At 29.9% G+C, this 25628-nt stretch overlaps 3 protein-coding genes across 3 annotated transcripts; 2 read left to right on the top strand and 1 right to left on the bottom strand.

Moving 5' to 3' along the window:
- Positions 1–1804: 1804 nt before the first annotated feature.
- On the bottom strand, positions 1805–8229 carry LOC137826606 (coatomer subunit delta-like). The gene is made up of 12 exons (XM_068632633.1): positions 8006–8229; positions 6847–6900; positions 6154–6193; positions 5323–5546; positions 4716–4958; positions 4461–4635; positions 3979–4283; positions 3314–3512; positions 3079–3232; positions 2706–2768; positions 2508–2604; positions 1805–2271 (listed from the first exon to the last, which is right to left on the bottom strand). The coding sequence occupies exons 2-12, from the start codon at positions 6847–6849 to the stop codon at positions 2182–2184; spliced, it is 1593 nt and encodes a 530-aa protein (XP_068488734.1). The 5' UTR covers positions 6850–6900; positions 8006–8229; the 3' UTR covers positions 1805–2181.
- A 2662-nt stretch (positions 8230–10891) lies between these two features.
- On the top strand, positions 10892–12340 carry LOC137822435 (V-type proton ATPase subunit E2-like). The gene is made up of 6 exons (XM_068627324.1): positions 10892–11104; positions 11180–11280; positions 11393–11549; positions 11663–11868; positions 12088–12187; positions 12317–12340. Exons 1-6 carry the CDS (start codon positions 11003–11005, stop codon positions 12338–12340), a joined length of 690 nt encoding a protein of 229 aa, XP_068483425.1. The 5' UTR covers positions 10892–11002.
- Positions 12341–17033: 4693 nt separating this feature from the next.
- On the top strand, positions 17034–21403 carry LOC137822070 (probable nucleolar protein 5-2). The gene is made up of 9 exons (XM_068626977.1): positions 17034–17291; positions 17551–17649; positions 18103–18144; positions 18313–18492; positions 18587–18751; positions 19667–19867; positions 20012–20509; positions 20585–20719; positions 20797–21403. The coding sequence occupies exons 2-9, from the start codon at positions 17572–17574 to the stop codon at positions 21166–21168; spliced, it is 1671 nt and encodes a 556-aa protein (XP_068483078.1). The 5' UTR covers positions 17034–17291; positions 17551–17571; the 3' UTR covers positions 21169–21403.
- Positions 21404–25628: the final 4225 nt, after the last annotated feature.

Below are 25628 nucleotides of genomic sequence, written 5' to 3'. Positions count from 1 at the left end.
GTGATAAAGTAGGTTAAACTTAATAAATTGACAGATTTAGTCAGTAAAAAAGTTGAATCGAATAACTTTAACTCACTAATTTATTAAATTATTCACTATCATACAAATCTAAAGTTTTTTTCATCAGACATAAATTTAAAGTGAATTAGGTGCGATCAACTTGCCAAGTTTTTTTATTTATTTAAAAATAAAGAAAAAACCTAACAATAGTCGTTGGATTAAGTTTCAAATAATTTTATTAAAAGTTATGTTTAATACTCTATTATTTTTTAAGTTTCTAACTACATTATGTTTCTCTATTTTCTTCCATGTCAACTCATGAATAATCCTTTTATATCATTTTATTTTATTTTATAAATCTATTACAGATTATAACCCAACTTATTTTTCCTAGAACAAAGGTTGGATTCTAATTCCAAATATACTTTTAAAAGTAACTTAGCTCAATTTCCTCTTTTCAATGCTGAAAGTGGGCCAAGGTATGTCGATGTACGTTGACCCATTCTCCTACCTTATGACCAGGGCAACAATTAGGAAGGAAATTCTTCCTGCACCTCAAGCATTTTTTTCTGCACCCCATTTTTAAAAAATATCGAAATTATCCTTTAATATCTTTATTGAATTTATTTTTAATTTTAAAATATGAAATCCGAACATTTCCAATATTATAAAATATATAAGTTAAAATTGTATTTTTTTTATTTTAAAATTTTTATTTCAAAATATCCAATTTAAAATAAAAAAATTATATTTTGAAATTGTACACTTTAGATTATACAATCTGAAATTCATTTCGAATTTTTTTTTATAGCATTGGAGTAAATCGCCCAACAAGTATTATAACTTTTTTTCTTGATCCATTAACGAAAACAAACTAGCCCGAGACCAGGGCAGAAATTTTCCTTATTAGACATGTTTACTGCTCTTCATCTCTCTCATTTAGATCCACTACGAGACTATAAGAGACAAATGTCTGAATATAAATATTTTATTATTCAAATATCTTTATTATTAACTTAAAAATCAATTATAATAAAATACAAAATTGTAAGTCTTTACACATTTAATGAATTTTACTCATCTTTCTGGTTTTCAATAACTAATATTTTAGAAAGGACGTGTTAGTAGCACTCTTTGTGTGAAAACGCAATCAAGCTACACATTTGAGAACACAAATCTAATTTATTTTTTTACTCGCATAATCATAAATAACAACCCTTTAATTTAAATTATCTGCTATTTAAAATTTAATATAAATTCAATAATAGTATAACAATTACATTATCATTCGATTATAAATTGGCATATAGGATAAAATTACTAGTTTTTACAATAACTACTTTAAAAATCACATATAAATCCCATTTAAACAAAGAATTCTAGACAAACACTTATATTAGAAAATAATAAAATCAAATGAATAAAGTTTCTCACAGATTAAAATGAGCTTATGCACTTAATATTTTATAAAAAATAATAATGTAATTTCTCTAAATTCTAAAACCCTTCGGTGATATTATTACTTGAATTTATCAAATTAGTTCAATTAATTTTAGTTATTTATTTTCTTTTCCTATAAATAGTATTACTTAAAATTAGAAATAATATTTGAAATTACTTAAACAGTACAAAAATCTTTATTTGATAATGTAACAAAACCAAAATTAAACTCAATTAATCAGGCCGATATTGTAAATGTACTATCACTAGTGTTTTTGCTTACATGATTTCTTTTTAAGGGAGAGCACCTCATTAGGCTGAGTTATGAAGTAAAGAGAATTTTTGCTTTCTTGCAGACTAGGCATAAAACATGACAATATCCATCTAGGGTTATTTATTTCCAATCCACCAAGTCCATGGCACACTTCCTTTCTATTTCACTCACTCTTCGCATCAAAAGTATTTTTATGGTGTAACACTCTATTTATTCCATTCTCAAATCCAGAGGGCAGAGAGATGGAAAAGGCATCCCTCCTTATAAAATATACAAGCTATGGAGTAAAAACACATTCTTAAGTTTCAGTGTGAAATTTCTTACTTTGCACGCTTGCAAAGTAAAACTAAATTATGACTCGAATTTAATAAATGATGCAACATGGTGAAGAAAAACCCTTTGATAAAAGAATTGCAATGGTAAAAACAAAACTGTCATAGATCAAACCTCAAGAGGGAGAAAATCAATCACACAACCAGGTAGCTTTCTGTGATCAACTGTGTCCTCTGAAAATATTTGGGAGGATTACCACCTTTTAGCGGTATGGTGTTGGTGACCTACAAAGAGAAGTGATGCATGAGTTTAAGCTCCCATTCAAGCAATATTCCGAAATGGAATGTCAATTATAATCCATTATTGTAGATGATGGCAAATGAATTGAATTAAATGATATAAGATTTCCCAGCCAACAAATCCAATAAATGTTTCAGTTTTAACTTTGACACATAATTTAAATGGTACAGTACAGCCATGACCATAAGTCAAATAAAAAAAACTGAAAATCAAAACAAACCTTCAGGTTGCTAAATGTATCTGTTGCTTTAAAACAAATGGAAATGGGGAAGAATGCTGATGAATCGGCTTGTGGAACAACAAATTCCATTGACCCACTGACAAATATATTAAGTCAAACAAAACAAGTTCAAAAATTTAACATTATAGTGAATACTGCATGTCAACTCTTCAAAAAATCACCTAAACTTTAACATACCTGCGGTTTGAATTATCAATCAGAAGGACAGACCACTCTAGAAGGGAATTCCTAGAGTCAAACCTGCAAAACAAATTTTATAGGGATTATAAGAGAGAAAGGAAGAAACAGTAAAATAAAATAATTTCACAACATAAATATATGCTAAGTCAACAACTGATGATCTTGGGAGGGGAGGGGAGCAGAATTGATCTGTGGAGCTTTGTAATTCATCCAAATACGGTCAGCATTTCAAAGATTGCCAACCGTTAACATTAAACACATCGATTTTAATATAAACCAGCTCATTTGCAGCAACGTCCAATGCAAAATACAAAAACCTTGGCCCTAACATTTATTCAGAGGTAAAAAAATAAAGAAACAAATCCCACACCTCCATTCCCCATCAACCTGGCTAACAGATGGTGCATCCCGAAGAGATGGAAGAGGTACTGAGATCACAACATTCTGCAAATCAAACATTGAGGAAGCCTCATACTCGATGCTGACATAAGTATCGTTTCCAGAAGAAGAGGGCCAGCAGTTGACTGCAATAGGCATTGTCAGTTATTAATGCGTGAATACAAATTCAAAATAGTGGACCATATGAACAATAGTTGTAAACCCACTTGTCAGTGGCACCATTGATTCATCAGTGCTTTGCATTCTCCACTTTAAAAGACCAACACCTTCAGAACCACCAGTTTGACCTGTGGGGAAAGGTCTACTGGGATCCTTTAGGCCTAGTATATTTTCATTGGAAAATAATTCTTTATTCATGTTCGGGTGTGTCTTGAAAATGATGGCTTGATTCTCACCAGTCTGGACCTGTAAAAACAAGGCACAGTATGCAAGTGCTCATAATTTTAATTGTCCTCTAGTTAAAAACCGTCTTAAGCAAGAATTCAAAAAAAAATTATTCAGTTAAACCCTAACAATACATGACATATCGAAAACACCAGAATACTTCATATCAATCAAACTATGGAACCAGAACTAATATCACCCTACAGAAATTTTAACCACCAGTATCTTCCCATCATTTCATCCTTTGTGCCTAACTGAATTATATCTGATCCCTTCCTTTTTTTTCTCTTCCCTTTTACTTTTGTCGTTGTTGTCATGATGTCAACATTCAAGAAGACTAAAACTGATATATTGTAATCCAACTATATTAGTTAATGGCTGTTCACGAAAAGATCTTTCAAGCCACTAAGGCACACCAAAAGTTATGATAACCACAAGCTCAGTGGAGACACGTCAAGGTAGAAAGAGGATAGTGAGAATGTGATACCTGAACTTGAATATGTCCATCCTCTTTGCTGAGAATTTGGAGAGACAATGTGCCTTGAACATCAAAATTACTGATTCCACCGTCTCGTTTTAGTGCCACATTTAGTTTCTCTTCAACAGTTAAAGTGATGGGATCCGTGGGTGGTGGGGCAGCTGCCTGAGACAGGCTACGTTTCGGCTGAATATCTTCAAGAAAGACCTCACCTTCTGCTTTCAATGATTCCAAAAACTGGTTTGTCCTTTGGGATTTACCAAGCTTCATTCCGAGACCTTTTGATGGAGCGGTAGCAGACGAAGTAGGACGACCTAAGGAAGGGAATAACACACAAGTACATAAATGAAAAGGCTACTCTTCATATAGCAACATCTTAATTTGAACATAGAATAAACCACAGCGAGGACACTACATGTTTCAATGCCCTTTCCAGTCATTACATTTAGAAGCATTCTACAAGATTTCATGAAAATCCATGAAGACCAAACCTTTAGACTTGGTAGGAAAGGAATCAACATCGGAACTAAATCCGAGACCAGAGCCACTTCCAAAAGCATTTCCGCTGCTAGATATGCTCAAATCACTAAAGCTATTTTCAAATTTTCCAGAGCCTAGTGACTGTAAGGGACCAAATCCCCCTTTATCAACTTTGTTTTTTTCAATCTGTAGAAAACATACATTAATTTGAACAAATAATGTCACTCCCAGAATATAAAACAATGTAACAGTCCCTCCAATCATACCTTGCTTTTATCAATCTCACTAGCTTTACGCTTCATAACATCCTTAGTTTCATTGATTTTGCTCTGCATAACTAGTTTGTGCAGTTTCTCTTCATGACTCTCCATCTCACAGAACTGCTTAACCTGTGCAACAGTCACATTTTCCTTGTGCCCGAGAGAGATGACTTCATCAAATGCAAAAATCAACTCAAATGCATGTTCAGAAATACCCTCTTCATCGAGGGAGTAAGAATATTCAGGCACCTAAAAGTATTAAGGAATGAACTAATTCTATAAGCACAACATTTTGGCAAAAAGAATATATAGATATTAAATGGCTCTAAAACTGACCAATAAAGTTTAAGAAAATCCTACACCTCCAGTAATAACCAATTGATCAATCCTAAACCATCCTGGACCTTCCTATAAAAATTAATATACTAAATGCCACGTTTAAGAAAATTGATTGTACCTTTAAAACTCTAAGAGAAAACCAAAATGAGTAGCTAAGGCACAGAACAAATTCTAGATTCAGGGGGCGAGTCTCACCAAGTTAAAGACAAAACCAAGCACTTGAAAAGTAATTGAGCTAGTAGCATAATAACATAAAGCATAAAAAAAAGGATACAAGTCTGGAGAGAAGTCTCAGAGTTGTCAAATCTTCCAGTATGTTGCTGTTTTTGTTTGTTATGAGAAGTAGATATAGTGTTTCTATTGGCTGGTAAACATAGCGTACATTCTCTGTCTCAAAATACGTGTGCTGCTTTCCAGTGCCTACCAACTTGGGAAATGCTGCTAGAAGACCCTCAATTCTGATACGAGACATGTCCACAAACTGCCTAGAAACTAGCACTGTAAACAACACAAAAAGGTGTTTTGGTAAAAGAGCACAGATGTTGAATCCATTCTGTTTAGGTACCACCAAATTCGACATTATAAGCGATTCAAATTAAGGTTTGCTGTACAAACTAAAAACTAATCTTGAATTTGACAATATTAAGTAATGGGCCAATTGATAAGATATAATATTTGAGAAACATACAAAACTAACAGATTTAGTTATTAAGTAGGAAAAGGATTTAATAACTCCATATATGTTGCTGACAGAGAGTAATGGGAAGATAGATTACAGATAAAAGAAAAAATAGACTAAAAATCACAGATCATGTATCCTAATTTTAACAATAGGAGTATACAATATATATATCAGTTACTTGGTTATCTCAACATCAGGAATCATAAACCAAATCAAAAGGCATAGTATTGACGGTAGATTCCCACATATCAAACTAATGTATATGATGCTGGAAAGCAACTACCCCCACTAGGAATTTCTACCTTTTAGTCCCTAAAACCGTATTGCCTGTATTTCAGGTTCAGATTACTAAAAAGGAAGAAGTCGACTATTCTTTCAAAGGAACAGGTCAGGGACTTGGGTAGAGGGCAACGGAGAACTAACCTTTTCCAGATTTGCTCACAATGGATGCAGCAAGGACAACCTGTTGAACAATTAAAACAAAATTTTAATGGAACATAAAGGAATTCGAGAATATATCGAAAGATAAACTACTATTCTTCCTCCATGTGAATTCTTCTTTTTCCTTGGTCAAAAAATAATTCTTTTTTAAGTTACTAAAGGGACTGAGCCTGTGACCTCTGTCTAAATCTAATCCCAACACCGCATTTGAGTAACACCCAATTGGCCTTTGACACGCAAATTGATCAGACAGTCAGGGCCACCATTAATTTAGGATTAAATTAAACATTCAAAGCAATGTTGCTAGAATTGGGATGAAAAGAAGAAAAAACAACACACATAGAAGATCCAACATTACGAGTAATCTGGAAGCAAATTCAAGCTTCAATGTTACCACAGGAAGGAGAGGAAATATTTATACAAGATTTCAATTTCAAAGCAGATAAAAATATATTAGGAGGCTCCTTCAGGCTGTAATTCTAGATCATGGTTTAAAAGTAGATGTACAACAAATTGGAGTAGCTACAATGTGAATATAGTATAAGAAGTAAAAAAAACGATAATTAAAACAATTTAGTTAAAGCAAAATCAAACAATTAATGTTAAATAGTCAAGCAAATCAAACAAGTCTTGCAATATTTAACCAGGGGACTGCAAGGAGACAAGAAGTGTTACCATCTTTCCACTTGATCTTTGAAATGAGCGAGTGCTTCCAGTGTCAAAATGAATCTGCCAAAAAAAATTCATGATGTTGTTAGCAGTCGCCAGCTGCCAAATCCTGATGTCAAGTATACATTATAGTAGTCAATATGAACACCCATAGCTTATTCCGGTCATGGCTGAAAAAACTTGCAAAATCAAAGCCTGTAAGGCCAAAAATCCCACAGGCCTAGAATCAACCGTTGCATATCTTTGCACTTTTGAAATCAGGTACATTGAGGGATTAACCACAAAATGAAAATAAATCAACTCAACAAATTATTATTTTAAAAAAATCCACCTATAAACTCTCCAATACCAACCTCTATGCTGACACATTGACACTTGACAAGGAAACAGTGTAAATGATCAATGTTCAAGTCTATTAAGTGAAAAATATCAACAAATGCTGTACTTTCAAAGGTTCAACAGTAAACTCGTTCATAAACGTGCAGCTGTTACTAAGGTTCAAGTCGTGCATTTATAGGAAGAAAGAAAACTAGAAGAAAAGTAAAATTCGTTTCTCCAAAATGATCTGCGAAATTACTCTCATGTCATAAGAATTGGAATTTAAACCTAATTAACTTTACAAAAACACTTATAAATTAAGGTTTGAACTCACTTATATACTATAAAATATTATTATCTCTGTGAGATCTCCAAACCTTCAAACCTTCCTACATTCTCCATAAGCTGGTTGTTAACCTATTCGTAAGTTTATAACTTATTGAGAATTTTCCGTAAAAGTAGCAAAAAACACAACCACATAAAAGGACCTCGCTCGGTTTCAAGGCATTGGAATTAACTCCGTCGAATATCGTGAACAAAGAATCTAAAGCTACACAACAAAACACAGCGACATAAGACACTCCATGCGGCGGAGTCTAGATCTAATCAGCAACGACTCGAATCTCAGGCAGCCTAAAAAATTCGTGATATAGGCGTCCTGATCCTATCAATTTGGCTACATTCCCAAACACGCAGAATTAGAACCAAAATCATACAAGGTTACGTCGAGATGGATCACTTTTAACGAACCAAAACACAGAAGGAAGAAATTATCGCACACGAAAACTAAAGCGAGACGAAATCATTAGGAAGAAACGAAATGTGCAAGAAATAAGAACAATGTAACCTGCTGGCGCTAGATCTATAAGCACCGTGCAACAGAGAGTGATAACGAAAACTGTTATAGTTATGATCTGAAATGGAACGGAACCCAATCAAAGAAACGTTTCCAATTTAGCTCCGCTCAGGAATTTATACATTTCGTAAATGTCCTCTTTTCGCTCGCTTCTCTCTCGTGTAGGAGAATGGTTTCCGCTTTTTAATAACTTTTATTTATAATTGAAATCAACTAAATAATTGTGGTACAACTCGGTATTTTAACTCTATTACTTAATATTTTTTGGCACGGCAATTTGGTAGGTATAAAAAATATACATAATTAAAAAAACACTTAAAAAATAAAAGGCCACTGGATATTAAAAAAATAATTATTTATTTTATCTTTATATTTAGACAATTTTTCATTTTAATCTCTGTATACTGACTTTTGTTATGTTCTAATTTTTATAATATTTTTTTAATTACTGTTAATTATATTTCAATAATGTTAAATTTTTTGAAGTGGCCATTAGACGCTTGTATGTTACAATTAATATGCTATGGTGTGAGGTCCAATGATTAAATTACGCATTTAGGTTTATACTTAGTAAAACTTTTTGGTTTAGTTTGTATAAGTAGAAACTTTAAGTTTTAGTCTCCATGTGAGTATTTTTTATTTTGTTAACTTTAGATGTCTAATATTTCTCAAAGTGATTAAAATGTACGATATAAAATTGTTGAAGATTTTTTTACAATTGTCAAAATTGTTTGAAAAATTTAAAACAAAGATATTTCTTTCAGGCCACATGTGTATATGTATGGAGAATTCCAACAACAAAAGTATACACTCGATATCTTAGGATTAAATTTTGATTAAGTATTCAATGAATTTGTTGAAGTTTTTGGATTTTATAAATAGTTTTGAAATTATTTAAATTGAATTTTGTTATCTAAGTGACTGAGGAGGTTTAAACACACAATATGTAAAGATCGAATACAAGTAAGTGGTCGAGGAGACCTTGATGTACACGATTTAAAGACTGAATATCACATAGGTGACATGACCAAAAACAATCCTATGAAATAAAGGTCATCTCTTAATATAATATGATTAACTTAATATTACAACACAAAATACTACACTAATATTGATATTAGTCTAATGGATTTATGCAAATTTCGGCCAGCATCAAAGGTCCACCATGATCTTATAAATATGCATGACAACCAAGATAAATGTACGCATTGATTACAACAATCAATACTTCAACCATTGAATATCAAACTCTGACTTGAGCGTCAAAGTGTTTTTATAAGTACCGCCAAAGACCGAAACCACCAACAATTGTTAGACTACTTCTTCGATACATGTGTAAGAACAAATTTAGATGATGTTGGAAATTGCACGTCAACTAGAGATATAAACATTTCATAATATATAAGCATGTGCAAACCTCACTTTATAAGTCACCGTTATAAGGTTGAGTTAGATTTAATATGATATCAGAGTTATTTATATCCTATCATTTTACATGTTGTATAAGGTTAGTTAAAAACACATCATAAATTGGAAGAGTTTTATATTTAAAAACACAACTTTGACACTTTAACAATTATATGGTAGATCGTGTTTTCCAATCTCCATCACTTTAACTATTAGAGAATTTATAACGATTATATATTCTCATTTTTTAATTTCGTGACTATGTTAAAACACTCACAATCATTGCAAACTTACGTAGGAACTAAATCATAACAAATTTAATCCTATAAGGATTAAAACCTAAAATTTTAGACACATAGTTTATGGAATGCAACTGATGGATTTCATGTGGCTATATCAACAACAATTTAATGTCGTTATAATGCAGAGTTTGTGTAGGAGGGACTAGAAAAAATATTGACTAGAATGTAGAGTTTGTATAGATATCAAAACACAAAAAATGGGTACAAATATTAAAAAAAAAATAATAATCAAAACCTAAAAAGAATGATAGACATGAAGGAGGAGTTATAAAAATAATGATAAAAAATTATAGTTTTTTTTATGAAAACAGTCCATATTAATACTTTAATTGCCTAAAACCAAAAAACTAATTAACCTATATTTTTCACTTTTTTTTTTTGAAATAAAATATTTAAAATTTTAGAGGAGGGAAGTTGTTACTTTGAAATCTTACTTTAACGAGTGAAATTTGAAGAAACATTTCTAAATTTTGTTAACTCACTCAAGAGGTGATGTTGCAGCTAAGCAAAAAAAAGTCTAAAAAATGTCCAAATTTATCATGTCTTTTTTACTCGTCAAAACATCAAATTTGCCAAGCAAAATTTCACTTTAAATACGTTAGACATAAAAGATTGTTATTAGGGACGTCACTTTTTGCATTGTGGCATTAAAGAGACTACAAACTTCAAATTTTATATTTTTATTTATCATGTTTCCAATTATGGTGTGTGAGAGGTTTGTCATAGTTCAATGTTTATTTTATGAATAAGTTCATTTCACTTTTTATTTTCTTTTTCTCTATTCTATAGATGCTTATAAAAATTCCTATCTAAATATACTCTTAATTTTATTTTATTTCAACCACAAGAGTTTTATAATTGCTGAAGAGTAGTTTTTTTGTGGACAAAAAAGTGGATGCATGTTTTCTTGAGTTAATTACTTTTTGTTCTCTTCAATCTTTTTGTCCTTATTTTGCTAGTTCAAATTTCCAAAAATAGGGTAAATTTGTTCAAGATCCAATTCCTCAACAGACCGAAATCAATGCTCTGATGGTATTTTCTAAACTAACCAAATCAGTGGATAAAAGCTAGTTATTAGCTTTGTGTGGTTTTCCTCACATTTTAAACTTCTCACTACTTATTTATTATAACACAAAGATTAAACTTAAACATAGTTACATACATTAAACAAAAACTTCCTTTCTCTCTCAATTTGATTCTTTTGTTTTGAAAAAATCATCAAAAAGTTGATTATTTGATACAAAAACTTCCCAGGTTGAGTCTGAAAACAAAAGAAAATATGAAGGATGCAGATGTGTCAAGGCAGATCCAGCAGATGATCAGATTCATCCGCCAAGAAGCTGAGGAGAAAGCTAATGAAATATCTGTTGCTGCTGAAGAAGTATAATCATTTTTACATTTAATATTGTTCTCAAAGTTATATTTTATCTTATTACATTACTTTGATACGTTGTAGGAATTCAATATCGAGAAACTGCAATTGCTTGAAGCTGAAAAGAAAAAGATCAGGCAAGAGTATGAACGAAAAGCCAAACAAATTGACGTTCGTAGAAAAATGTAAGCTTATGCGTTTCGTTTTCATGGTAATTGATTACAGATACACTGTAAAAGGATTGACCTATGTAAATTTTTTTGAAATGTTCACAAAACTTGTTTGTTTCATGAGCAGTGAATACTCAACACAATTGAATGCATCCCGAATAAAAGTGCTTCAAGCACAAGATGATGCAGTGGTTTCCATGAAGGACGCTGCTAGAAAGGGTCTTTTACGTCTCTCAAATGATAAGAAAGTATACAGAAAACTCCTCAGAGACATGATTGTTCAGGTATAATGGTGTCTTTTTGTTCATCCAAATTTGTTTTTTTTTTTCACAAAACACAATTCTTCTCATGCATTGATGATTGCATGTGATCAACTATTTACTTGTACGTGTTGTAGGGTTTACTACGCTTGAGGGAACCATCTGTGCTGATAAGATGCAGAGAGGGTGATCGTAAGCTAGTTGAGTCAATGTTAGAAGAATGCAAAAAAGAATATTCAGAGAAAGCAAATGTGCAAGTCCCTAAAGTTACCCTTGATGATCGTGTTTATCTCCCACCACCACCTAAGAATAATGCTGCATCGGATTCCCATGAACCTTATTGGTATTTTCTTTTCTGAGTTTTTACGCAAATTATGTGTGCTATCTTTTATTATAACAAGAAAAGTTACAGTTCCACGTCCTTAGTAATATATATACAACTCTTGATTTGATAACAAACAATATGCACTTTTTCATGAACACCTTTGATCATATTATTATATTAAACCTAACCCTAAATGACTTGAATATTTCTGGTGTGTGCTTAATTGTTTGAATAAAGCTCTGGAGGAATAGTGTTGGCATCAGAGGATGGGAAGATTGTGTTGGAAAACACCCTTGATGCACGGTTGGATGTGATTTATCGACAGAAACTGCCCGAGGCATGTTCTTATTGTTAATTAATCCTTATTTGTTTCCATTTTTTCAATTACAATTTTAACTTTTATATTGGTAGATCCAAAAGGTTATTCAATAGAGACTTATATGTGTTATTATTGGTGTACTTGCAGATAAAGAAGCGCATGGTAGCTTGAACAACATGCAGCTGTTTATTGAATTGAAGATCAAATGATCCATTTTTGTTTTTATTTTACTTCATTTTTCACTAAGACCCAGATTTAAATGCTTACTCTCTTGTTTTTTTGTTTTGATTGTTGTAATTTTTATTTATTTTTTAATAAGCAAAACTAAAGGAATAATATTTCACTAATACTTTCAAGAGTAACAAAATAGAACAAAAATGGACACAATTTTTTTTTTTAAAATGTCACAAAAGTAGGGGTTCGTGATTGGATATTTAGGACATATGCTTCTTTTGTTTTTTTTTTCTTGCATGTGACGATGATATGTCTATTTTAAAAAATTATATAAAATTGTTTTTAAACATTAAACATGGTTGGAGTGCTATGTGTTTAAATAAATTTAGTATTGAACTATGTATGTGTTGTGAAAATTTTACTCGTGCAGTAAAATGATAAGGGGAAACTGAGAAAAAGAAATGAGTATCTTTAATGTATTTAGTCAGAATAAAATTATTTCATACAAAAAACTTGTTTTTACTATTTTTTAGTTTTTTTAAAAAAATAATTTAGTCTTCTTAGTATTTGAGTTTATAAGCTTCAAAGTAATTATTTTTACCCATTTTCTCAACATTTTATTAGAACTTCCCGATTGTTTTGATATTTTTAACATTTTTCAACTCCAGTTGTGTGTGTATATATATATATATATATATATATATATATATATTAATATTACAGAATCATTAAAATTATAGCATGGTTCCGTTAATGTAATTTCATTTTGTTTTAAAAAACATATTTAAAAATGTGAATGAAAAAAATAGTTCTAATTTTAAGATACCATTTAAAAAATATATTAAAATACAAAATATAATTAATCGAATTATATTTACTCGCCAAATATAAAGTTAAAAGTATTCTCTTTTATGTCCTGTTTTACACTCGTTAAACATTTTCAATTTACTTAACAAGTTTATTAATTAGAATCGTTTAATATTACAATAATATTAAATTTTACTTTATTTAAAGAATTAAAAATCTAATATTTTTTTAATCAAGATCTTAGGTATAATAAAGTAAGCATATATTTGAAAATAATAATAGAGAATACATACTTGATTTTAAAAAGTTATACGACTTTGTGACGGATACAATAACTCTGAAAAAATACTTTGAACTTAAAATTGTAAATGGATACATAAACATGAGAACATAAAATTAATTAAGTTTAATAAAACTCACATGTAACAAAATATTAATTTAATTCAAATTTCCTTTTTAGATTAAAAATCCAATTATTTAAATTTTAACTGTTTTTTAGGAATCATTCTGAATGATTATTAATAAAACTTATATATACAATTTATTTGAAATTAAAAAAATAAACTCTTCGTAAACTTTTTCAAAGTATATGCTGAAAATGCTTGAAGTCTTTTAAAGAAAAACTTAATTTGAATAATAAATATTCACTAGACGTTTAATACTTTGAAGATTCGAACGAAAAACACGTTACTGAAATTATTTTGTTTTCACACTATTTGTTGTTTTGTTCTAAATATTTTTTAAATTATTATAATTTTTCATATGTATCTGATTTTATCATTTTGAAAATTTATTTTATTTTCCCTTTTATAACACTACTGTGAAGTATGTAGCACAAACACTGACACAGATACTTATATGACACGGACACAGAGATACGTAAATTTTTTAAAATGTAGGATACGGGAACACGAATCTATATATTATATAATTATGAATTATATAAATTAACAATAAATATTTATGTGCACAATTATGTTTCAGATTATTTTTTGGAGCAAAAATATGTTTTTCATGACTGGTTCACAATGATTTGTTTCTTATTTTTATAATCATAATAACAATTAATACAATAAAATTTGAATTTTTAGAAAATTAATGTATTTTTCCTTTTTAAATTTGTGTTAGAACTGTATTATAATTGTCAGAAATCTAACAAATACTTTTTGAATTTGACACTTCACGGATACGTGTCCTACAGGTGTCATACGAGTGTCGGTGTCCGATATGAGTATCGGATACCGACACGTCATTTAAGAGAAGTGTCTGAACTTCAAAGTACGAAATAATTTAACGACAAATAACAGTATCACACACACTATAAATACAACAAACTATAACAAAATTGGTTATTTATACGATGCTTGATTTTTTACATTCAGTATAATTAATTATAAAAAATATACAAATATATTTTAATATTAAAATTTTAAATTTCACTTCAAATTTTGATTTTGAAATTGAACAAAAATGATATTGATACAATAATTATACATTTAATTATAAAATCATTAAATTGAAAAATATGGAAGAACAAATTATGTAATCATATGAGTGCAAAAATTGTTTTACAATAAAAAAAACATTTGCAAACTTGATTGGGTGAATTTTGTGAAATAAATCGTCATATTTTAAATTTAATAAATAAGATATTCCAATAAGAGTCTAACTAGTAAAATATACTAATTACACATCTAAATATTAAATTATAATATAATTGAAAATATATCCACTTTAAACTTAAAAGTAAAGAGGGGTAGAAGAAACGTGAAAAATTTAACTACATAATAATTATAAAATAAATTTATAATAGAAAATATTTGGAAGGAGAAAATAAATAATATTGATAATGAAAATATAGTTTTGTTAGGTTATTTGATTACAAATCACAATATATGAAACATTTAGGTTTAGAGTAATTACTTTGACATAGTAGTGTTTGGTTATGTTATTTATGGTTTTTTTTTTCATACTCTTCACAAGACATGTATTTATTCAACTTTTCTCTATCATCATCAATGCAATGTAAAATTTTTATTTTTCTAATTGAAGACGAAACTTTATCCATTTGTAAAAATATTTGTTTATTTAGTAATAACACAATTTATTATTATAAATTTGGTAAAATTTCGACAACATTTTATACCAGGCTCCAAAATACATGAAATTGTGACAAATTACCACAATCAATTTTGCATCTAGAAAACAATACAAAATAATGATTTGAATCCAAATTGTATCAAATTTTAAGCAAAAGCTTGCCGTGTGAATGTATTAACAAATTATAAAAAAATCAAAATTATTCAATCAGAAAATCCTATATTTAATATAAATTATTAATGTTTAATCATTTGTGTTAACTCTCAAATGAGAAGTAATGTTCTCTCGGTATGTGCATCACTATTACAATAAGATTTATTTCTACATTGAATATAAACTTTTCTTATAATTTTATCTAAAATATATCGTATAAATTACCTCTAGTTTAATTTCTAAAATCATAAATAAAGTGAGGTTTAACCAGATCCAATCTGACAAAAACTTCCATCACATCAAATTAATTGCAAAAATCGAAGAGAAATGAAATTTGGATCACAAATGGAGGTAAAAACAAGCTCACTTGAGCCACTATCAAAGAAAAATTATAAAATACACTATTTAGATTATAAAATGCAGTATTTAGACAAGGAAGAAAAAGTTCACGCCGAGACATCAGACTATATATATATTTCAACGTGAAATTAAAAATTTATGTCAAACTCTATAATCACACTACGTCAATTATGAATTTTATGTTAAATTCTATATGATTCGACTAAATAAGTTGATTTTATTTATAATGTTGTCCTCAACATTTTTAGATGATGACACAAAAAAAGTGTGATGTAATTGAATTTTTTTTATTAGTGGATTATTAAACTTGATCTAATTAGACTATTTTAATCCTCTTTAATTTTTATTTTTTTTTAATATAAAATGTTTAAAATAAAATATGTTGATAAATTTCAATGATAAAACTAATTTTAATTTTAGATATCATAATTTAATATATAAATTATAATAGATATACACGTTTTAATAAACTATTTTTTATTTTATTTTTTAAAATATGTTTATTATTTTATAAAAATAGACTGGTTTATAAACTCATAACTCTACTCAACCTGATATCGTAACTAAATAGATCAAATAAGAATTGATTTAATTTAATTTATAACCTTTTTTACTTGACTTGACTATTTAATGGACGTTTTGGACCAATTTATGAGCAAATTCATTTTGACAATTCTTGTAAATTTTCATAGCATTTTCCACCATGTTTGAAAAGAGATTTAAAAAATCCCAACAAATTAAAATATATTATATTTAAACTACCTGTAATTGAATTATCTTATTTTTCTCAACATTTCATTTAATTAAAATAATTAAAATATCTTATATATATATTTTAAATAAAATAAATAAATTTATCATAAGATAAATTTTTGAAATTAAACTTTAAAAAAGTATTAGTGAAAATTAAATATTTAAATGATATTTAATAATTTATATATATATATATAATATAGCATCCAAACAATCAACTTTCTTCTAAAAAAAAATTAAATTCATTTAAATTACGTCATCCAAACGTAAAAACAACAATATTATCAAATCCCTTTGACGAGATCTTATTTTATTTCAATTAAATTGTACCATGCCACACTATTTTGAAAACTTTCTTACTATCATAATGATAAAATTGTATAAACTTTAACAATTTTTATATATATATATATATATATTACTTTTTGTATAAATTAAAAAAATTAAATTTAGTTATTGTTCTAAAATATTTTCTCATTTACTTTTAAGAACCAACTTTTCTTTACATGAAGTTGATAAAAGAAAAGAAGCCCTAGATACTAGAGGCGCAATGTTATTGGGTCAGCTGGAATGATAATTGAAGTAAAACTTGGGCTTTCATGACAATAATCGAGGCCCATTAATAATAGCATTCTTCGTCATTATATATGATTCATGCCTAGACCCAAAATGGTTTAGCTGCCGCCTCTTCTTCTTCGACGTGTACCCTCTGTCTTCAACCCTAGTTTAGGGTTTATACTCTAAAACCCTCTCTGGGATCGAAATCCTTTTCCAGGTTTTCTTCTTCTTCCATTTTTCTTTTCTTTTCATCCTGTGCCGTTACACTAGTTTTAACTTAGGGTTTATGCTCCTGGTTTTTATGTAGTTCTTAACTTTGTTTTGTGCTTGTTGTGATCATCAACGCTTCTGTGTAGCGACTTTTCCTTGTAAAAAAAGTTTACTTTGTTCGGGTCATTGTTTACCAGTGTTCCGTGCCTCTTCTTATTTGACTTTTGCTAGTTCATTAAACTGATGTTTTGTGTTTCTTTTTTCAGGTTTATCGGAGGAGGAAGAAAATGCTTGTGTTGTTTGAAACGCCTGCGGGGTTTGCCCTGTTTAAAGTTCTGGATGAAGGCAAGCTTTCAAAAGTTGAGGTATGCATTCTTCATTTTGTCATGGAAATTTAAAGCTAGCATCGCTGGAATTTATTTTTTGTAGAATGTTTCTTGCTGTTATTTCTTTCTTTTCTACGGTAACTTTTCAGTTTCTGAATGAGACATGCATTTTTTTTCGTAATTAACGAAACGATTGCATCTTTACGAGTTTCTGATTATACTCTGGATCATAGTATGACTTGGGACACCATACACAGATTGTCTCTTACTTTAAATTCCTCACATGAAATTATTGCTTCGATCTGCATATTTTTAATATTTTTTAATTTTTTTTCGGGCTCATTACTCCTACTTACCCTTTCATCTGAACATTTTGAAATTTGGAAGGTGTTGAGTTTGTATTATAATGAATATGTGATATATCATGCCGTTTCTTTCCCACATTCTCAAGCTTTTACTATCAGTTTAAATTATACCTGTTTCTTTACGCAGGATTTGTGGACCAACTTTTCCAGCGCAGACACTGCTAGACAGGTTTTATTTTGCATATATTCTTATCCACAGTTCTGGCTTCTATTTTCTGATGCTATCAACGTGGCAGTTGAAAAACTGTGCTCAATCTATTTATAGGAATTCTGTTTTTATTCTCTAGTGAAATTTTCTAATTGCTTGTGAAGCTAATCCAAATTTCTGCAAATTTAGGTGGTTAAGTTGAAAGCATTTTCTAAGTTCGAGAACACTTCCGAAGCTCTAGAAGCTGCTACTTTACTAATTGATGGAAAAGCAAGCAAGGGTCTGCGCAAGTTCTTGCGTGTTCATTGTGAAAATGAAACGCTAGGTGTGGCTGATTCAAAACTTGGGAATGTGATTAAAGAGAAATTGGTAGGCCTCTTTGTTCCCCATAAAATATTTGATATGATAATTTATGTTCCACCCAACTAATAGGTAAACTAATTTGTTTTGGTGATACTTGCAGAAAATCGACTGTGTTCACAACAATGCTGTCATGGAGTTGATGAGAGGTGTTAGAAATCAGTTAACTGAACTCATATCTGGTCTAGCTGTTCAAGATATGGCTCCAATGAGCTTGGGTTTATCCCACAGCTTATCCAGATACAAGTTGAAGTTTAGTGCAGAGAAGGTGTATTTTCTGTTGACTTTATGGTTATAAGGATTTGAAGTTATAATTGTACTCTAACATTTTTAATTCTGTTTTCCTATTAATTATATTGACATCCTGTACATTTTTCATGTTATATCCAACTATGCTATCATCAAAGCATTCTTCCCTAATTGATTGGGTTCCAAAGGCTGTGATGAATTTGGATTTTGTTAATCACATTAACATGGTTAGAATACGAGTAAAGTACGCAAGTTCCCTTTTTGTTTTTCTTTTCCGAAATTGCACATGATCCCCTACTTTTTTAACTGTTATCATCTCATAGGAGTACACGGTTTATTACTTTTTAAAGAATTAAGGGGTTTAGTGTAGAGAGAAAAAATTGGTATTATGCAAAGTTTGATGAATTCTTTCTGATGTTAGTGTAATTTGCTTTTGGGATAAATGTTAGCTTAAACTTCCTATTAGTCATGATTTTTTATCTTGCATCTGATTTCTAATGATTTGTCCTGATATTTCAGTTTTTTTAGGAATAAAGTATGACCCATACAGGACAGATATCATTGTCACAAACTATGTGTTTAGTGCTATTGCTTGTACATTTGCAAGACCAGTTCTCTATATTTTATAGTTTGCATGTTGTTTCACACGTGTTAATTGAGGACCATATTTATAGGTTTTCACATTTTTTGGAGTTTTGATTGGCTACTCATTTTTTACATGGATGAATAACTGATACCAAATTAACAGTTTAAGCATTTCATTGTAATCAGTTGCATAGAGTTGGAATAAGATGAATAATTTGGTCTTCAGAGGTTGACTGGGCAAACAAGACTGTGTCTATTTTAATAGACTTATTTTTGCAATGGAAATTTTTATCTTTGCAACTGATTATTTATTGAATAACTGTTTGCTGACTTCAAGTTGTTTGTTTAGGTGGATACCATGATTGTCCAGGCTATTGGTTTACTTGATGATCTTGATAAAGAATTGAATACATATGCCATGAGGGTTCGCGAATGGTATGGTTGGCATTTCCCTGAACTCACTAAAATTATACAAGATAACATTCAATATGCAAGGGCAGTCAAGTTGATGGGTGATCGTGTCAATGCAGCTGTGCTTGATTTCTCTGAGGTATAATTTTGATATCAGTCAAATGCTGCCATTTTTTTGCACTTAAGCTAACGTGTGATTAGTAATCAGATTTAATGTTTAATTTTTACTCTACTGGTGGACAATTTAGGCATCCTTTCTAATTATTTTCTTTCATTTTCCCAGATTTTGTCTGAGGAAGTGGAGGCAGAAGTTAAGGAGGCATCTGTAATATCAATGGGAACTGAAATCGGTGAGCTTGATTTGGCAAATATTAGGGAACTCTGTGACCAGGTTTTGTCTCTTTCGGAGTACAGGGCACAGCTCTATGACTATCTAAAGAGTAGGATGAACACCATTGCACCCAATTTGACTGCGATGGTTGGGGAGCTTGTTGGTGCTCGCCTCATTGCCCATGGTGGTAGCTTGTTAAACCTTGCAAAGCAGCCTGGCAGCACTGTACAAATTCTTGGTGCTGAGAAAGCTCTCTTTAGAGCACTGAAGACTAAGCATGCTACTCCCAAGTATGGTCTTATATACCATGCATCCTTGATTGGTCAGGCAGCTGCAAAGTTCAAGGGGAAAATTTCTCGGTCACTTGCTGCAAAGACAGCATTGGCTATTAGATGTGATGCACTTGGAGATGGCCAAGACAACACCATGGGATTGGAGAACAGAGCCAAGGTACTTGCTATATTTTATTTAGATATATATATTCTGCCTTTTTTCTTTTAGATTTCTAACAAGTTTTTTGTTCAGCTTGAGGCACGATTGAGGAACCTTGAAGGCAAGGAGTTGGGCCGTTTTGCTGGTTCTGCCAAGGGAAAGCCCAAGATAGAAGCATATGACAAGGACAGAAAGAAAGGACCGGGTGGACTGATAACCCCGGCCAAGGTTTGTTTCTTGCTCATTTTGGTGTTAATAATTTAAATTTTACTTTCTGTTTATGCTAATTATCGTTTTCCTTGTAGACATATAATCCTTCGGCTGATTCAGTTATCGGGCAAATCAATTCTGCCATGGATGAGGATGTACAAGAGCCTCCATCTGTTGCTGATAAAAAGAAAGAAAAGAAGGAAAAGAAGAAAAAGAAGGGGAAAAATGAAGAGGACTCGACTGTAAAAGCCGAGGAAGATGTTGTTGAAGAGGCAGAACCCGAAGTTGTTAAGAAAGAGAAGAAGAAGAAAAGGAAGGAGGCTAGTGAGAGTGCTGAGTTGCAGAATGGGAATGACGAGTTGAATGGAGGAGAGAAGAAGAAAAAGAGGAAAAAGCACGCAGAGCAGGAAGAATCTCCTGAAATGCCAATCAAGAAGAAAGGGAAAAAAAAGAAAAGTGAGGACTAAAGTGTAATAGCGGTGTAGTCATCTGCTAATCAATCTGGTGAATGACAACCATTTTTGTATACTTCTGGCAGGTTGGTAGTTTGTTCGGTATAATTTTTGTTTTCATTTTTATGCAACTTGTAGCCTTATATACATCTTATTATTTTTTAATGGGATGCATTCCTTCTATCTGGACTTTAGTGGATAATTTGATGCAATCATGTTTGTGAATCATAGAAGATGCTGTTTAATGCTATTTTCGCATGTCCAACTTCGTTATAATTATGTGGAGCTATCTGTTGTAGGTTATGTGCAGTAGGATAATTACTGAAATTTTATACGGGGCTTGTTACACTATGTTTGCATTGGCTTTCCAAAACCTTGAATAGCTTCTCCACCTGCTTCTTATATTTGTTACTCATAATTTGGACACCAAATATCTTTCATGGGTAGCACATAAACATAGATTCAGGTGGATAAATTGTAATTTGATTTCTTAATATAAGAATAAAGTGTTCTTTTTAATATTAATACTGTTCAACTTGTAATTTTTGTGTGAATAAGTAATTAATTGTTTGTCTTTTGAAAGTACTTTTGTGTGGCTTTTTAGTAATTTATTGGAGAAGCATATTAGTATCGAACCCATTTTTTATGGTAAATCTAACATCCAATCAAACACGTTTTGTTGGACAATCATCGACTTCATGTTATTTCAGACGTAAATTTAACTAAACTTTTGACCTTTCTAAATTTGTACATTTATCTTTTAACTCTCTAATAACATCTTATTTTTCTTTGGAAACGATTCCGTATTTAAACATGTACTTTTTTTAACTCAAAATAAATTAAACTTTATGAATTAACAATAAGAAGTGAATTTAAGTGTAATTTTATTTTAAAAAATTATTTATTAAAAATGTAAATTTAACTTATTTTTAGAAAGTAGTTTAATTTTATTTGAAAAATTTGTTTATAAAAAAAGTAAATTTAACTTAATTTTTAAAAATGGGTTTATAAATTAATGGTTGTTCATATTTATTTATATATATGATGGATCTTTATTATTCTCCAAATTGATATTTTTGCTAATAATTTCGTTTGTTTGAAAAACTTATAATTTATTTATGTTTTTACTTCATTTTATCAACAAATTTTTAACATGAAATAATTTATAATTTATTCACTCGTAATTCTGTAACTCGCAAATTTTTTGTTACTTTAAAGATTTTCCAATTTATTTAACTTTCTTACCAGAACTAAATCAAGAAAAAAAAGTGAGACTAGGTAGGAAATCTTTGAAATATATTATCTATTCTATTTAATTTTATATATAAATGTTACATAATATTGAGTGTATTTAAGAATTTCTGAGTAGGAATATTCTTAAAACAAAGTAATAGGAATAATATTTTTATTTAATGCGGATTGATATGTTGAGGATTGTGCACTAAATTAATTATTATTTTAGTGTAAAAGGAATGTAAAATTAATATTTTTCTTTTTCTTTTAACATTTTTCTTTTTTTTCTAAAAATATTACTTTAACAACTATAAATTAAAGTATATACCAGTTTATAATTGTAATTTAACTTATTATAATTTTAAAATTGATTATTTTTTTTTTAGTTGCAACATGGTGGAAAGTTGTTAATGTAAAAGTAATCTTTATTCTTCTATCTTTGAGATATCAAATTCTTAGAGTGATGAACGAGATGAAGACTCTACGTGCAACCCCACTTCATAAGTTCTACGTACCTATACATCCTTTGTCTTCATTCTCTTATTAAAATAACACATTGGATATTTTCTTTTTTAAATGGAAATGTTTGGTATAAACCACTTGAAATGAAAAATGTGACATATAGAATAGGATTCTGCAATATCTTATAGTGCTTCTTCATCGTTGACCCAACAACTTAAACAGAGAACTGATGCTTTGGCCTTTCCATGGCAGTAATTATCCCAAAGCAGAGTAACTAGGAAGACTTCCACGTAAAGAACCTTTCTTTTATTCCTTTTTTTTATTAAATTTTTCAGAATCACTTAAAACAACTTTTGTTTCATTCCAAATGAAAAGCTCAAAACCTCCACAAATGTCAGAATCTGTCTTAAAAATTGTAAAGTGCATGCCCACTTAATACACATTTTATTAAAAATATAAAAATACTATTTAGTCGAAAGAAAAAATTATAGTTTCACAATTCTTAGAATTATATATAATTGTTAATGTGATGAATTTAAAAATAAATATATAATAAAAATATATTTATAATTAAATAATATAAAAATATATTAAAATAATAATATTGAAAGTTATAATATAGTGTATAAAAAATTGGAAGTATCAATGTATCATTGTCCTATTAAAAAATATACCAAGAATAGTTAACTTTATACACATTTATTTAAAAAATTAGAACTCAATATAATTAGTCCGCATTAATAAATATATTGGTAAATTTTTGTTGAAGCATAGTTGCATTTCATGTTTCACAAACTTATAATGGATCTTGCGTTATGCACACTAACCTTTTCTTTTTCCATTCGCTGTAACACTCCATAATTTACATATAACTATTACAATACCGGTTCTACATATTTCTATACAAGCTTACAGTTTTTCAAAATATTCCTAATACGTGATTAGGACATATAGAAATACAAATATTTACAATATAAGTTTCAAAATCAACGTCTTAAAACTCTTCTGATCCTCAGACACCTGTAAGATCATCTGCTTGTATACGTAGTACAGTCATCGCAGTTCAAACACAGCAAGAAAAGCAAGGGTAAGCTAGTGAAAATAGAATTTTATAATATACGCAATTAAATTAAAAGAGAAAACCAAGTTACATGATCAATTTCTCAAATTATACAATCTTCTTCAAATCCCAACATTAAAACAATCACATAGATCTCACATGGATCTACACATCCCAAAATATTCAACAAACAACGTCTTCCGGAAGACCCGTATTAAGTAAGTCCTACCAGAGACTAACACCTGATCCAAAGATTACCAGCGAATCCAACATAAAGGATTATGATAAGTTCAATACAACCCAAGCCGTGCATCTCATATGTCACGGTGTGCATGAACTCCCCCATAAGCTTCTCACCACCTGATATCTTAGTCTATGTGACTTAGATCATCAGTGAAGCTCGGAGATCTCTGTTACCACATAGGCATCAATACTTAATACACAGCAACCATCAGTCCATACATTATCCCAAATGTATGAATTTAATTCCATACCATTCTGTCATACAATATTAGTCAAAACGTTATCCTCAATATTCAAAAGTTTATTTGACATAAAAAAATAACACTTTAATACTAAGTCATCAAAACCCAATATTTTCACAAATTTAAATAATATATAAACAAACAACCCAATATAAATAAACACACAACATCCCTGCAAGAGAAATTGAATATTGGGACCACGTCCCTTCCGCATTCAGATCTTCTATCCTAGGGTGCTATAAAAAAAATTAAATTAGCTTCCCTTACCTCAATTGCTTGCTTTCCAAGCAACTTTTAGAATTTTATTCCCCACCGTTTGGATAAGCTTCAAGATTTACGGGCCTAATGTAAATTATCCAAATAGAACAAAATTTCAGTATATAATAGAATAAGTTGAGAGGATTAAACTTCTCAACTGACCCCACCAAGATTGATGACTAAATCCTAAGGAAAAACAGAGAACAAAGGATATTTAGAGTAAAAATGAACTTACTCTGTTTGAAAATTTGATCGGGTAGAAATGTTCCTGAACTCCTTAGTTACAGCGTGGTATGATCAGATTTTAAAATAGATGAAGATTGGGAGAGAAATTAAGAGAGAGGGAGAGAAGAGAATTGGAGAAAGAGAAAGAGAAATGGAGATAAGGAAGAAGAAAAAGCATGTAGATTTCTGTTTTTTTTTTAAAAACGACGTTACATTCGCGGCATCAACTTTGAACTACTTTTATCATTTCATACAAACAGAATTTGTATCGCATGCTACCATGGTACACTATATATATATATATTATTTAATTTTAATATTTACACATACAATAGTATAAGGATGCATATAAATTATGTTAAAAAAATGTTTGAAAAGCTTATGTATCTCACTAATACTTTATCTGAGATAATATTTTCTGTTCAATAACTTTATAAATTTCTTGTTAAGTCTACTATTGCTCACTATAATGTAACATTTAAAATTCTCATATATATATTAAAGGAGTTCTGAGTCTTGGTTTATTTTTCTCTTCCAACACTTCTGTTTATTTAAAATTATTTTGTGATAGTGATTGGGGGCACCTGTAGTGATTCTTAGTGTATCTTGAGAATTTCCTCACATCTTGAAAATTAAAGAAGCAAGAAAAGATATCAAAGAGTTATTGTGAAATTGAATATAGGGCAATCAATGACCACTATTACATGTGAAATTCAATGATTAACTTATCTTCTTCGAGATTTCAAAGTTTC

Source organism: Phaseolus vulgaris, chromosome 11, assembly GCF_000499845.2.
Source record: "Phaseolus vulgaris cultivar G19833 chromosome 11, P. vulgaris v2.0, whole genome shotgun sequence".
NCBI lineage: Eukaryota > Viridiplantae > Streptophyta > Magnoliopsida > Fabales > Fabaceae > Phaseolus > Phaseolus vulgaris.
Note: the sequence above shows the minus strand (reverse complement) of the source record. Positions and strands in the feature narration are given on the sequence as shown.

Bases quoted from the DNA above. Each gene is read 5' to 3' on its own strand.
- LOC137822435 (XM_068627324.1), top strand. From the start codon at position 11,003: ATGAAGGATGCAGATGTGTCAAGGCAGATCCAGCAGATGATCAGATTC. The intron at 11,105-11,179 runs GTATAATCATTT...GATACGTTGTAG, and splicing joins TATCTGTTGCTGCTGAAGAA to GAATTCAATATCGAGAAACT. The intron at 11,281-11,392 runs GTAAGCTTATGC...TTTCATGAGCAG, and splicing joins ATTGACGTTCGTAGAAAAAT to TGAATACTCAACACAATTGA.
- LOC137822070 (XM_068626977.1), top strand. From the start codon at position 17,572: ATGCTTGTGTTGTTTGAAACGCCTGCGGGGTTTGCCCTGTTTAAAGTT. The intron at 19,868-20,011 runs GTATAATTTTGA...TCATTTTCCCAG, and splicing joins CTGTGCTTGATTTCTCTGAG to ATTTTGTCTGAGGAAGTGGA. The intron at 20,720-20,796 runs GTTTGTTTCTTG...TTTTCCTTGTAG, and splicing joins GACTGATAACCCCGGCCAAG to ACATATAATCCTTCGGCTGA.
- LOC137826606 (XM_068632633.1), bottom strand. The intron at 5,547-6,153 runs GTTAGTTCTCCG...TGTTGTTTACAG, and splicing joins TGTGAGCAAATCTGGAAAAG to TGCTAGTTTCTAGGCAGTTT. The intron at 3,233-3,313 runs GTGGGTTTACAA...TGCCTATTGCAG, and splicing joins ATCAATGGTGCCACTGACAA to TCAACTGCTGGCCCTCTTCT.